Source organism: Phytophthora sojae (genome assembly GCF_000149755.1).
Source record: "Phytophthora sojae unplaced genomic scaffold PHYSOscaffold_4, whole genome shotgun sequence".
Taxonomy (NCBI): Eukaryota; Oomycota; class Peronosporomycetes; order Peronosporales; family Peronosporaceae; genus Phytophthora; species Phytophthora sojae.
In genome coordinates this window covers 4873165-4886505 of record NW_009258118.1, presented here as the reverse complement: position 1 = coordinate 4886505, position 13341 = coordinate 4873165, and the positions used below count along the sequence as shown (strand labels likewise).

At 52.7% G+C, this 13341-nt stretch overlaps 5 protein-coding genes across 5 annotated transcripts; 3 read left to right on the top strand and 2 right to left on the bottom strand.

Annotated features, from left to right (window-relative positions):
* Positions 1–2337: 2337 nt before the first annotated feature.
* Positions 2338–2910, top strand: PHYSODRAFT_286030 (hypothetical protein; the record flags this gene model as incomplete). The annotated part of the gene is given in 2 exon segments (XM_009528889.1): positions 2338–2865; positions 2879–2910. Coding segments are annotated over 2 exon segments (366 nt in total), but the record flags the coding sequence as incomplete, so codon positions are not given.
* Positions 2911–3671: 761 nt separating this feature from the next.
* On the top strand, positions 3672–3935 carry PHYSODRAFT_435606 (hypothetical protein; the record flags this gene model as incomplete). Its single annotated transcript, XM_009528888.1, has 1 exon — positions 3672–3935. A coding segment is annotated over one exon (264 nt), but the record flags the coding sequence as incomplete, so codon positions are not given.
* PHYSODRAFT_331983 (hypothetical protein) lies at positions 3831–6781 on the bottom strand (the record flags this gene model as incomplete). Its single annotated transcript, XM_009528887.1, has 4 exons — positions 3831–3908; positions 4136–4502; positions 4551–4667; positions 6606–6781. The coding sequence occupies 4 exons, from the start codon at positions 6779–6781 to the stop codon at positions 3831–3833; spliced, it is 738 nt and encodes a 245-aa protein (XP_009527182.1).
* A 245-nt stretch (positions 6782–7026) lies between these two features.
* Positions 7027–8412, top strand: PHYSODRAFT_560465 (hypothetical protein; the record flags this gene model as incomplete). The annotated part of the gene is made up of 1 exon (XM_009528886.1): positions 7027–8412. The coding sequence occupies one exon, from the start codon at positions 7027–7029 to the stop codon at positions 8290–8292; it is 1266 nt and encodes a 421-aa protein (XP_009527181.1). The 3' UTR covers positions 8293–8412.
* Positions 8413–8595: 183 nt separating this feature from the next.
* Positions 8596–11646, bottom strand: PHYSODRAFT_500807 (hypothetical protein; the record flags this gene model as incomplete). The annotated part of the gene is made up of 8 exons (XM_009528885.1): positions 8596–8715; positions 8773–9169; positions 9269–9419; positions 9537–10077; positions 10210–10398; positions 10486–10863; positions 10949–11080; positions 11152–11646. 8 exons carry the CDS (start codon positions 11644–11646, stop codon positions 8596–8598), a joined length of 2403 nt encoding a protein of 800 aa, XP_009527180.1.
* Positions 11647–13341: the final 1695 nt, after the last annotated feature.

Below are 13341 nucleotides of genomic sequence, written 5' to 3'. Positions count from 1 at the left end.
CATCACCCTACTGCATGCACAACTTTTGCTGGTGCTTCGGCCAAGGCGCTGGCAAGTCAAGTGCAACATGAAGACCAGATCATTCTTAAAAATGATAGCACGATTTATCGCGCCACTTATAAGTGCTTCGGGGGCTCACACGTTTTACATGAGTTACCGATATATAGTGAAGTGGTGCAGGACTTCTTGTACAAATGAAGCCGATGGGTCGGCCAAAACGCTGCTTCGAAAGGAAGGTAGCTGCGAAAGCTGCCGAGCTGTTGGCTTGGGTACCGAAGTGCAGTTCATGTGCTATAGATCCAGCGAGTTGATGCACCAAGCGCTGCTGTTCTTGCGCTGGTACAGCTGCACGTACATTGGGCACGATTTAGACGAGCATGTCAGCCGCTTCCGACCACCTCCGCCCAAGACAACGACGACCCGCTTCTTAATGGACAATGCGTAGTCTTGAATAGCCTCCACCGCAGCGCTCCCGTCGTGGAAGGTCATGCCTTCCTCGGGTTGAGGCGCCATCGTGCAGATCGTCGAATTACGGAGAACACCTATCGTTACCAATCGTCCGATGGTCGGAAAGCATGTTTTAAAGTGGACAGCATGTTTTGCAAACACTTCGCCGAAATAGGCATGTTTTATTGTGGAAACCGATTAGATTGTCTAATTGGGATATAAATCGGTCGATTAAGCAGATGATTAAGCTTAATCGGGTCTGATTTGCTAAATCCGACCTCCTAATTAGATCGGCACACTAAGATTTGTACTCTGATTTGACAGAGCGGTCAGTTGTGCCTACAACGCCATGTGGCAAGCTGATTTAGCTGCTCCACGGCTTACAAAGCCCGGGACGGCTGATTTGCATGCTAATCAGCCCGAATGTCCGACACCCACACGGCATTCGGTGGCCGATTTAACGTAAAACCGACAAACGCTAATGCTGACGAGAAATGACAGCGCAAATACATGACTTCAGAACTTGATAAATAGATAGCAGTACACATCGAAGCTCACAGAAGCGTATTTAATACACGCGATGCTATTTCTCGTTAGTAGGTACCGGTACGCGAATCACTCAGCTCGTGGCGGTAAGTGGTCGCTCGTCGTACAGACAACGACTTACAAAGCCGGCAGACGAAGTCAAGCAAAGCTTAACATAAGCAAACCAGCCAATCAGATTCAATCAAATGACTTCATCTTTGTATACCATCTGGTTTTGTGTACTTTATATGCTTTCTTGTGTACTTTATGCAATACGCCGTGTGTTTTATGACAGTTTTACAGATTTGACGGGAGGGAATTTATCGTTGTTTTTATATAGGAGGATGGCATTAAGCATGCCGGCTTTGTAAGTCGTTGTCTGTATTTCTGGCGGGTAATGAGGCAACCCCCATTTTATTAACCATACACTGATTTATACCCTTACCAATGCCATATGAAATCACAAGGATCCCCGATTTAGTACCAGTCAAATCTCTCATGAACGCTGCTTTATCAGCTAATCCGCTCGGGCAATCTAATCGGTTTCCACAATAGCGTTTCCCCGACAAAAAATTGGTCGCACCATGAGATTGCAAATATGTGCACGTCACAAAATTTCACTTTTGGGAAACAAAAGCCTCTAATCTTTGAAGTTGGGTCCATCTTGCAACTTTGTAAAGCTTATGCAGACGAATGAATGCACAGCACTGCGCATTGACTTAGGCCTTTGAACATATTTTTCGTTCATAACATAATTTTGACTGGGAAGGATATCCTGACACGAATTGTTCTTCATCTTTTCTTTTTCTTCACGTCGCTCAAAGCTCCAAGGGAAGGGAGCCGGATGACGTACTGACGCCGGTGCATGTACATGTATCAACGCAACGGGGGTCTCGACGGTGAATTGGTATTGCATCACGCTGCACGCAGGCACGCACACGAGTTCTCGCCCGCTCTACTAGGAGCCAGAGTGTCAGCGGAAGGAGGTACTTGTCAAACGGCACCACAACGCTGTCAGTCTCGAGGTGTTGTTTGAGCAAAGCCCGAGCAATAGGTAGGTACACAGTTTGCTGTAACTCCGTGCTACGTGCCACCAAGTTGCAGGTACATGCGGACGAAAGCTCTTTCGTGCGTCGAGGGGGCACTTCCACCTTCTCACACATCAAGTCATCAAGTCCGGCCCACCAACTGGCATTGTCGAACGAGCGGACATGCGATCGCCTCAGCCGCGAGCGGGTAATTCCCAAAATACGGAGTGCTGGGGAAACTTTTGACATTTTCAACCTTTTGCGACCAAACACGGAGTTGTGGGAAAACTTATTCCCAATACCAGCCTATAGAATCGTAGAGGTAGCCTTCACTGGAGACTCAAGAGCCCACGTGCTGGTGCACGCCGCTGCGGACGCGCCGCTGGAGAAGACGCTGGCAGTCGCCGCCATCATGGACGGCACACCCTCCGGTGCCTTGCTGTCCCCGACCGTGCTGCTGCAGTAGGAGAGCGTGGTGCGCTCGAACCTCGGCCCTGACACTGACACCAGGGACTTGCTGGACTCGCCAACCGTGGCCTCCCTGGGCGAGCTGCTGGCCACCAAGACGCTGGTGGCTGCAGGAGACAAAGAGCGTGGTGAAGACGATTTCCGTGGCCATTGTAGGCACGCTGGACACCGAGGGCGAGCTGCTGGAGACCAAGGACGTGCTGGACCCGAAGACCATGGCCCCGTGGACGAGCTGCCGAAGCCCAAGGGCGTGCAGGGCCCGACGACCGTGGCCGAGCTGCTGGACCCGAAGACCATGGCCCCCGTGGACGAGCTACCGAAGGCCAAGGGCACGGTCAAGCTGCTGTACACCAAGTGCGTGAAGCGCGGGACGCCCGTGGCCGAGCTGTGGTACATCGAGGGCACAACCGTGCGTGTAGGTAAATATAGCAATTCCATTTCTAGAAATGTCCAGTGTTCATGTCGCTTTGCCTTTGTTTTCAAAACGCAAAAAAGGTGAAATCGTCTGAGGGTAGCTCGGGTTGTTTTCCCGGCGATGGAAGGTGTTGAAGGTGTGAACAGTGCAGGTGATACATCCTTCATATCGGTCGGCCAGTGGTTTGGTTCTCAACGTGCTTGTACCAAGGCAACTAAGGCTTTTGCCTCAAGTACAGGGAAATCTGTGCGTCTGGATCCAACTGCTGCTGGAGGAGCCTACCTTCGCTACCAGTGCAAAGGAGGTGACCTCTGTTGTTTTGAGGTTGCTGCGTGCCGTGCACAGTCCAATTCTCAGCGGGGTTATCGCATTAGCAAATGCAACCTTGAACACAACATGTGCAGCGGCCGGTCTAAAATTGCGGCATCGCAACTGCGATCTATGGAATTGATCGTACATTCGTGGCATCGGACCCTAATGTGTCGGGGCGCACGATTGTGGATCAGGTGAAGGCCCTATCGGGCGCGGACATACCTTTGAAGGAGGCCTACCGTGGCAAGCAGTTGATTCTTGACGATCTGTTTGGGACTGTGGAGGACGGATTTCACCGCCTACGTTCTCTGCTGTCTACGTGGACAACAAAGAATCCCACTTCTATCACTGAGTCTGAATGGGATAGTGATGGCCGATTTCGATGTGCATTTTTGGGGCATCCGTATGCTCATGAGTATCAAGACCATGCCCAAAATATCGTTGGGGTTGATGGGGCATTCATCAAGCATGGCAAATACAAAAGCGCACAGTTGGTGGTGGTGGGGAGAGATGGCAACATGGCTAATGTGCTGTTGGGGATTGCCGTTTGCGCGTCAGAATCTGAAGATGATTGCGTGTGGTTCCTGCGTTGTTGTGAGCGAAGTGGTGTCCCTCTTAGAAAGCTAACAATTTTTTCAGACAGAGGTACTGGCATTCTTGCAGCGTTCCACACTCTTGGATACAAAAACGTTCGCTTCTGCACCAGACATATTCTACAGAATATAAACAAGATGTTCAAGGGTCAGTGCCCCGTTGATATGGCCAAGGTACTTTACGGACTACAAGCAGCTTCTAGTCCTGAAGAATACAAGTCACGTTTTGACTGTCTAAGACTGACACACCCCAACATTGCAGACTACATTGAAGGCATTGACCCCGGGTTTTGATTTGAACACTGGACATTTCTAGAAATGGAATTGCTATATTTACCTACACGCACGGTTGTGCCCTCGATGTACCACAGCTCGGCCACGGGCGTCCCGCGCTTCACGCACTTGGTGTACAGCAGCTTGACCGTGCCCTTGGCCTTCGGTAGCTCGTCCACGGGGGCCATGGTCTTCGGGTCCAGCAGCTCGGCCACGGTCGTCGGGCCCTGCACGCCCTTGGGCTTCGGCAGCTCGTCCACGGGGCCATGGTCTTCGGGTCCAGCACGTCCTTGGTCTCCAGCAGCTCGCCCTCGGTGTCCAGCGTGCCTACAATGGCCACGGAAATCGTCTTCACCACGCTCTTTGTCTCCTGCAGCCACCAGCGTCTTGGTGGCCAGCAGCTCGCCCAGGGAGGCCACGGTTGGCGAGTCCAGCAAGTCCCTGGTGTCAGTGTCAGGGCCGAGGTTCGAGCGCACCACGCTCTCCTACTGCAGCAGCACGGTCGGGGACAGCAAGGCACCGGAGGGTGTGCCGTCCATGATGGCGGCGACTGCCAGCGTCTTCTCCAGCGGCGCGTCCGCAGCGGCGTGCACCAGCACGTGGGCTCTTGAGTCTCCAGTGAAGGCTACCTCTACGATTCTATAGGCTGGTATTGGGAATAAGTTTTCCCACAACTCCGTGTTTGGTCGCAAAAGGTTGAAAATGTCAAAAGTTTCCCCAGCACTCCGTATTTTGGGAATTACCCGCCGCGAGCATCAAGCTGTTGTCGCACGATTATTCTGCCCCCAAGCTAATCATGTAGCTACGAGCCATGCGGTGCAGGTGCCATTACCTAGCAGGCGGTGCCGACCGGCATGTGATCGTCCGTCCGTTCAGTACTCCGAGTCGGACTGCACCAGCGGACAAACAACAGGTTTGGGTAAGGCAGCAAGCGATGTCCGTGCGATCGCTGCATTGGGTTCTCGTGCGATGTGCGGGATTTCGCGCTACAGATGCACCTACGTACTGTAAGGCATCAACCGACGGCAAATGCCCTATTGGTTGACGTTCACATCGGCAGGATCAAGGCAAGCCCAGCATTTTAATAATGAAGATAGTAAGCACGGCAGGCCGACGCGATTCCAAAGCGGTCACACCTTTACGTGTACGTGCACAGCAGTCTCGGTGCTTCGGACTTGCCTCTGCACAGCACTTTGCAAGAGTTTGTAGGCGCTGCCGTTCGATCGCTGCTGCTTGGCGCCAACGTTCGGCGACTCGACTCGAAAGATGCGGTCCGGACTCCTGGTCTCTCGCCTTGAGTGCCGGTGCATTCGTTTGTCCAAAAGTCCAAACACCCAGAAAAGGGAAAACGTCAAAAGGTGTATGAATTTGAAACGTTTTGTCAAAAGCGGTTAACTCGTGTCATTAGGTGTATGCTAGGTTGTCGGTATGACAGTATGTGTATGTGGTTCCAAGCGCACTAAGGTGCATGATAAAGCAGCATCAGCAACGAATGCGGTGACTGGTGTGTGGGCTTAGATCCAAATCCATAAACCCGGGGTTAGGAAGGCTTCTATCTGATGCAACTAGCCCGGTTCGTGGTGTCCATGACTTTGATAGCGAATTGTATGGCTGAGGGACTACAACGAACGTCGTTATCCATTGTAGCCAGGCCTCAGCGTTGCCACAGTTCTACAATACCTACACTCTCCCCCGGTTGGGGGCTTTCACTAGATCTCCTTCACCTCCGAAATTCAGATGCAAAACCTACCTAGTATAGCCATGCTAAATACGCTCGCGGTTTGCGTTGGTGGTTCCTTGTAGCTACAATAGCGAAGTTGTCGAGTACAGTTGCTCTATATGCTATTATTAGCTGACCGTGTTCGCTACGAGCGTGTCGTTAATAAACTACTGTGCTTGGAAGCTCGATCCTGGGTCTGTATGACCCGACCTCAGCCGAAATACCGCGGCAACCAAAACGTGTGTCAGTACGTGTATGATGAGACATGACGCGACGTGACGCCCACGACCACTACACCTATTGACAAACGTTTTCCCAACGCATACACCTCTTGACCAGAAAAAAGAATACTCAGCACTATCCGCAGATTTGAATTTGTTCATATCTCCGGTTTCTTGCCCCAAGCGTTGTACTGTAGACCAAGCATCCCACGAGCTGAGCGGGAGCACTGCTCGCGGGAACGAGCACGAGCAGCTAAAACCTCATGAGCGCGCTCGCTGATCTGTAGCTGCTCACATGAAATCGATTTAAAGGGGGGAGCGCGAATCAAAGATCCACACATTAATTGGATAACAATAAATTTACTTTAAAAAATTGTGCCTAACTTGCACTCAGAGCAGTTGTTCATGCTGATGGGGGCACCTCTGTTGAGTGTGATGCTGCCACAAAGCTGAGCCATTTTAGCCTATCAGTTCACTCCTCAAACGAGCTGCTCGTTGGGGTCGTACTTATCCGAGGGAGCAGCAGAACCCAGCTCGTGATTTGAAGTGAGCGGGCTGCGTTTCGCTCGCTCATGCCCTGCTCGTGGGATGCTTGCTGTAGACCTTTCGGTCGGTTGAGCGCGAGGTTCATCATTATCATGGGCAGCAGATGGTACTTTGGCCATGGTCATGCCGAAAGAGAGACAGGTGCGAGCAGTGACAGCCGTTGCACCGACGCTCAAAGTCGCATGCCGGACGTTTAGGTTCAACGCCAAGCCTTTGTTGCCGGCCTGACTCATACTCGTGGCCCCAAAACCGCGATAATGCAAGCACGAATTCAAATCTCCAGCGTCGCGGCTTGTTTACGCCTGACGCTATTGAGCCTCCGGGGCCTCCAATCCAGCAGAACGAGCAGGTGCCAGCTGGGACACCTTCACGGTGCGCGGCGGGGCTATCCGAACCAACATTTGATAACGCAGCGCGCTCCCCCTTTTGGGTCTCACAACCGAACTCGCCGTCAATAGCATAGGTCAAATAGAGAGAAATGATGGCCAGTCATCCCAGGAACTTCGATCGCACCCCCGCGCCGTTCAGCGACACCGTGATCGGAAGCGTCCTAACGCGCGCGGCAGCCCCGGGATACCACCTCCCCAGGTCGAGCAACCACCACACTATCCGCCGTCACCACCACCACAGCCCGAACGCCGCCTTCCAGCACCGACAGCCGCAGTATTCAACCCCTTCGTCCACCGTGTTGCTGCCACCGATCAGGAAATTGTCTCCGTCGGCCCACAGCGCGACGAATGCCGCCGAACCGGCCGACAAGTTCCCGTTGAGACCGGTGCCGAGACGGCTTCAAGAAGACGCCACCCCGGCTCCTCCAGTGCGCAGATTCGCTCCGAACCACCTTGGCCAGGTAACTCTGCCGTACCCTTCTCGGCCTGCCGCAGGTTTTGCGCCGGCAGAGTCGCCGTCGCGAGCTGTCGCGGCTGCAGAGGCCACTCTTTCCATCCACCGCAACGACGCTACCAAGCAGCAGAAGCGGAAGCGTAGAGTGTCCGTCAAATCCGAGGCATGTCGCGAGCAGTGCCGCACCAACCAGGCTCGGTATCGTCAGAAGCAGCGTGAGTACGTGGCCAAGCTTGAATCGACCGTCACCCAGCTCCGAGACGAGATCCCCATGCTCGAGGTGCAGCGGCGGCGTCTCCGGTACGACTCGAAGCAGCGCGTGTGGGACGTTGTGGTCGAGTACTTCCAGCTCTTCCGTCACGGAGTGTGCGACTCCAGTGAGCAGGGCTCTGCCATCCCGAGCGATGTTCTACGCACCTCAGAGGCCCAGCAGCAGTTGATGTTCCTGCGCTCCACCATGGCGCCCGACGTGGAGTTCTGCAACGTGAGTGGCGTCGAAGTGCTCATGGAGCACTGGTGCCGCATGTCCGAGTACCACGAGAACCTCAAGTTCGAGCTCGAGCACATGGAGAAGGTGTCCGAGAGCATCGTCACGGCCAAGGCCATGCTCACCGTCACCATCACTAAGACCACACTCGAGTGCGTCTTCCCGCACCTCATGGGCTCTGAAAACGTTGAGGATCTGTCCCTCGCAGTGAAGATACTGGGACACACGCTCGTGTATCCGTGCTCGGTTCTATTCGTGTGGGATGAGGCGACCAGCCTCGTCGTTCGACTCGAGACCGACATCGACATGGCCACACCGCTGCTCGGATTGCTCGGTAATCTCAAGGACGTGTCCCGCGTGGTGCAGGGCGCCACCATGGTCCCCAGCAATTTTATCGACGCGACGGCTCATTAGTCAACCAGCCAACCAACCGACCACACGACCAGCGACTGCAGATGGTGATTCCCTCTGCTCAAGCTCAAGCCTACTAAGTAGTTCTTATCTATCTAAGTATTATACACCAGCTGCATTATCTTCCTCTTCTCTTCTCACGTTGGTGCTCTAACATCATCTGGGGCTCTATTACATGTACATGTTGCTGCACAGCCCAAGTGTTTTTCAAGTTTAACTGAAACTTTTGGGTAAATGTTAACGGCCACTAGGTTCATGTTAACGGTCATTAGGTTCATGAAAGTCGGTGCTTCGGGGTCATTACGTTCATGAAGCCGGCGCTGTAGCTTCCCTCGCTTCGAGATCCAGTCGAGTGGCGCATATCCGCACGACTTGGGGCGGTGTAAGCGCAAAAATGCCACATGCCTCCAAAATTGTCGTGAGCTGCTCCAGCCCGTCAGCAACTTCCTCTTCGGTGGACTCGTCATCAAGAGCTTTGTAGACCTCACGCAGCCTTGCTGCAGGCATCTCCAGTAGGTGGCACACTTCGCGAGTTAGACGGAAGTACGACCGCGGTAGCGGCTTTGACGAACCCGCAGCAAACATCGCGACAAGCGATCGGATGTCCTCGACAAATTGACGCTCGCCCGATCTGCTGAGCTGAGTGCACTCATCCGTCGCTGAAGGGTTGCAGAACGCATCAAAGAGAGCGGTATCGAGTGCGGATGCCAGAGGTTTCCACAGAGCAGGCCAATATTCAGGCACCAGCGCCTTGCGCGCACACCTCAGCGTATTACTGATAAGAGTGTAACAGCTCGCCAACTCAGAGGAAACCCCTGGCACGATCTGCAGCTCCTCACGGTTGTCTGCATCGTCATACTTTGTGTCCGTCCAAAACGGGCTAGCATAACATGTGCAGGCGGAGCACAGCACAGCACACGAGCACGCATGAGTCAGACAAGGTTGAAGTGGTGAAATACCATGGCAAACATCAACTTACCTCGAGCGGTAGGCTCCAACGTTTCGCTCGGCCGCGCGCACCAGCGTGTCCTTGCCGCCCTCGAGCAGCGTCGCCGCCAGTAATTTCAGCTCCGAAATCTGCCGCTCGAATATCGTGTGCGAGAAGAGAAGTGTCTCAGGATCGTCTTGCTCTTGGTGGTTGTTGATCGAAGCGCTGTCATTGCCGTTCGGAGCAGCAGCCGGCGGAGAAGTATCCATTGATGGGCGCTGCGGGTCTTGGTCGACTGTCTTGCCGTCGGTCTCTGCACGACGAAAAAGGCTCTTCATCGTCTTGGACCCGACCGAATAAGCCGCGGAAAGAGCAGCTGTGGGCCCGATCATCGCTCCTGGTCCAGCGAGGGCTTGTCGAACCGCAGTGGCTTCTTCTGTAGCAAGGACAGCGGCCGAGGCGCGCGCAAGTACCTGCTTCGAGTAAGCCACGTGCATCCGAAGCACTTGGGCTCTTGTCGTCTCCGAGCGCGCAACCTTCTTCGAAAGCTCCAAAAAGACGCTGCTCTGCTCCCAAGCCGCCAGCGCGTGCGCTACGTGCTGCAGCGCGTTCACCACAACGAATAGCTCCGCCCACGCATTTTGGGTCTTCGCATCGCTAGTTTTCTTGGCCAGAGCACTGATCAGCCGGCGTCCTCGGGCATCACAGAGCTGTCCAAATCGACGCAACAGTGGCAAGTGCACCTGCACCACGTACAAGTAGCGGTGCTCTTCTGTCTCCATGAGCGTGAAGCGCTGAGAGAGGAAATCCAGTAAGGACACAAACCGCAGCGCTGCCGGGGGAACCAGATCTTGATCAAGCTCTGGCGCAGAACATTCGAGGCGGCCGTATGCCGCGTCTTCCAGCTGCCAAATCGATTCCCGTTTAGCACGAGACGCATTGAAGTCGAAATCATCATCCGAAGACTCGTCCCCAAGACTCGATGACAGCACACGATGCCCGTACTCGACATCAGCGCTCGTCCAGGAGAAAAGCACGTCATTGCTCGACGTGAAAACATCTACACAGCGTGGGTACGCGCGACGGTCGGCGCTAGCCCAGGAACCGTATCCAACGTCGTCATCGATATTCTGCTCGAAGAGAAGGACCTCATCCAGTGTATGACACAACAACGGTGGATGCTGTTCGTCAAGCCAAATAACAAGAATTACAGGTGATCAGTATCAATACTAATTGGACGCAGAGCGCGTAGTATCCAAGCAACTCACCGCCAGCAGAGTAGGCAAGTCTTGTGTAAGCTTTCGACAGACAGCCTTGACAAGTCCGCGGAGTAGCAGGATCTGCGCGTCCCAGCAATGCACTTCCTCACGATGGCGGTGCAGTTCTGGAGTGAGCGTGTGCGCCAAAAAGCGCGTGTGCGCGTTTGTCTGCTCCTGCGCATGGCTTAAGTACCATTCGGGCTTTGCTAGTCGGTTCGTTGCGCTCTCTGGTCGTTCAAAGTGATACCGAAATCGCAGCAGCAACGGGTCTAGCACACACTCCATCGCCCACAGATCCGTCGTCGCCGACACAGGCTGCGCCTGCTGGCTAAGCTGCAGCGTGAGCAAGTACCCGAACGCATCGGATACCTCACGCAGCTTTGTCTCCTTAACAACAAAAAATGAATATATGATCAGCGTCAGAACCTCAACCTTCCGCCTCCTTACCAAACATCAGCACTTGCATCTCCACCTTGTCAGTTATCTCCTGCTGGGTGGCCAACGGCTCGGGCCAATTGATCTTCTCCAATGCCAGTTGCAACTTCTCGACTGCAAAGTGGCGCAGATCCACCGACAAGTCCTCCACCCTTCGCGCAGCTTCTCTCTAAGAAAAAATCAATTCACAAATCTACAACGTTAGTTTTCTTTCAGCAAAATAAACAATAAATAACTTACTCGAATGGCCGTGAACTGCTCTGGAATTGCAGCAGCAAAAGCCGCAAAACTGCGAAAAGCCTCCAGGGCGTCGGGCGTGGCTTGGACGGCTCTGCTCTTGGCTTCCTGGCTCAGTTTCTCCACTTGCACGGCCGCTTCCAGGTACTTGGCTCGACTCTGGAGCGTCTGCAGCTTGTCGAGTCCGGGGCGCGCGATGCTCTCCAACTGGGTGAAGTGCTGCTCTGCAACTGTGAGCTGGGGCTGGAGTGACTTGATTCCAGTATGCACTGCTAAAAGTTCGCCGTGCTCTTCAAGTGGGTTTACACACGCAGCGGTCTCAGGCGGATCCAGCGCCTTCGCCAGCTCCGTGAGCTCCTCCTGCGTGCGCAGACGCAGCGCCGCGAGCGCCGCCGACACGAGTGGCCAGTCCACGTCCTGGAGCTCCTGATCCGACGCATCGGCGGGCACGGAGCCCAGCAGCGTCGCGCTGAGCACCTCCAGCGGGGACGGCGTCATCTGACAATTGAGTGACATGGCAGATTTGACCAAAAGTTGGAATTTGGTCCAATCTGTTAGAGTACTGAATTTAGACACATTTAAATCTGAATATTCTTTAACTACTACAGAGCTGCTGGTACATGTAAGCTTTCCTAATACCTTACGTAAGCTTACCTAAGAGGTAAGCTGAGGATGCCCCCACCGGTGAGATTATCCTAGGAGACCAGCTTGCTGGTTTACCAGCCTCACAAACTTTAATTCGTCACGAATGTATTCCCAGTTACAGGTAACGCAATTAGCGATGGTACAAAAACTTCTCAAAACAAAACACTTCTTTGGAAGTTTTTCGCTCTTCACAAGTTTTAAGAAAGTAGGCAAACATTTGTTCGTTTCAATTTGACTAGAATATCATTTCGTACTTCTCCAGTTGCACATTACCGGCAGATGCTGCGGCTGCGAAGCAGGCGCAGTAGATGGCCGTAGTTATCATCAACTAACCGTGCTTCTTGACTCAAATTTTGTTCTAGGTTAGATTTTGTGCTACTAAACCGCCATCCACAGGCGTCTCCTGCGTCTGTTTCGCAGCCGCAGCATCTGCCTGCCTCCGACTGCTAGGGTTCTCGAAAGCTGCAGTAGGCGTAGTTCCACAGGCAGTTCACCAACTACTGCACCGACCTCTAAAGAATATACAACAGGTTCGATACAAACGCGAATTAGAAGTAAAGGCGTCGACTTTCAAAGAGTTTTAGATTGCGGAGGGCTGCATCTGAACATCTTTAGTGTAAACTATCTGTCTGTGAACAACCATGCAGAACTTTCACTTCCACGATAAAAAATACTAAGTTGAAAAATGGTCTCCCAGCCAAAGCGCAGCAACCTTGTAGTGAGCTGCAGCTGAGCTGCAATATCGTGTCGCGCACTGGAAACTGTAACATTACGTTCTGGTTCTGGTAGCTACCAAATCTAGGATGCTAATTCTAAATTTCCGGGTGAATTCACAAGGTCGAAGAGCTGTGCTTGGGTGGAGCTTTACTGAAGCTTACTGAAACGGAGTACTTTGTTTCCGAGATAGGGTATTTGTTGACTTCAACAATTACGTCTAAAAGCTACGAATCCAGCCTTCAACTGCAAAAATTCTACACTTCCCTTAGCTCAATATATTCTTCTATATTCATGATTCTGCGCTCATGATTAACTAACTACCAGTAAGACCAGCAAACGCCGCTCCTTTTGCGAAGTTTTGATCACTGACTACATGATCACTAGTGCATCCAGTTTGTCCTATTTAGTACACTACGGTAGTTAGTGTTCGTACTTACATAAAATTCAAGATATGTTGCTTCTGCACTTGTGAGTTACTAATTTCACTACGCGTAAAATTCCTGCAAAGTAGCTTCGCTCAGCGCTACTAAAAGTTTATCTTCATCAAATGCGTCTTGTGGTAGCTTCGACCAGGCCGCGACATCTCCAATAAGCTTTTCGAGTGCAAGAATGGCATGTCCAGAAGTAACGAGAGAAACTAAGAGATAGTTTTGCTGTGGTTTGTTTGCGATTGCCACACTCGATCTCCAAGAAACGACAACCAGTGAATCCAGAGTCTCCTCTTGCGCTTTGTACCTATGTGGTTGATCACACCGCACACACGAAAGGAAATTGCTGTTTAATCCGACCACTCCCGAATGCTCCCTCCGTACCGTAGCACTTGATGCCTGC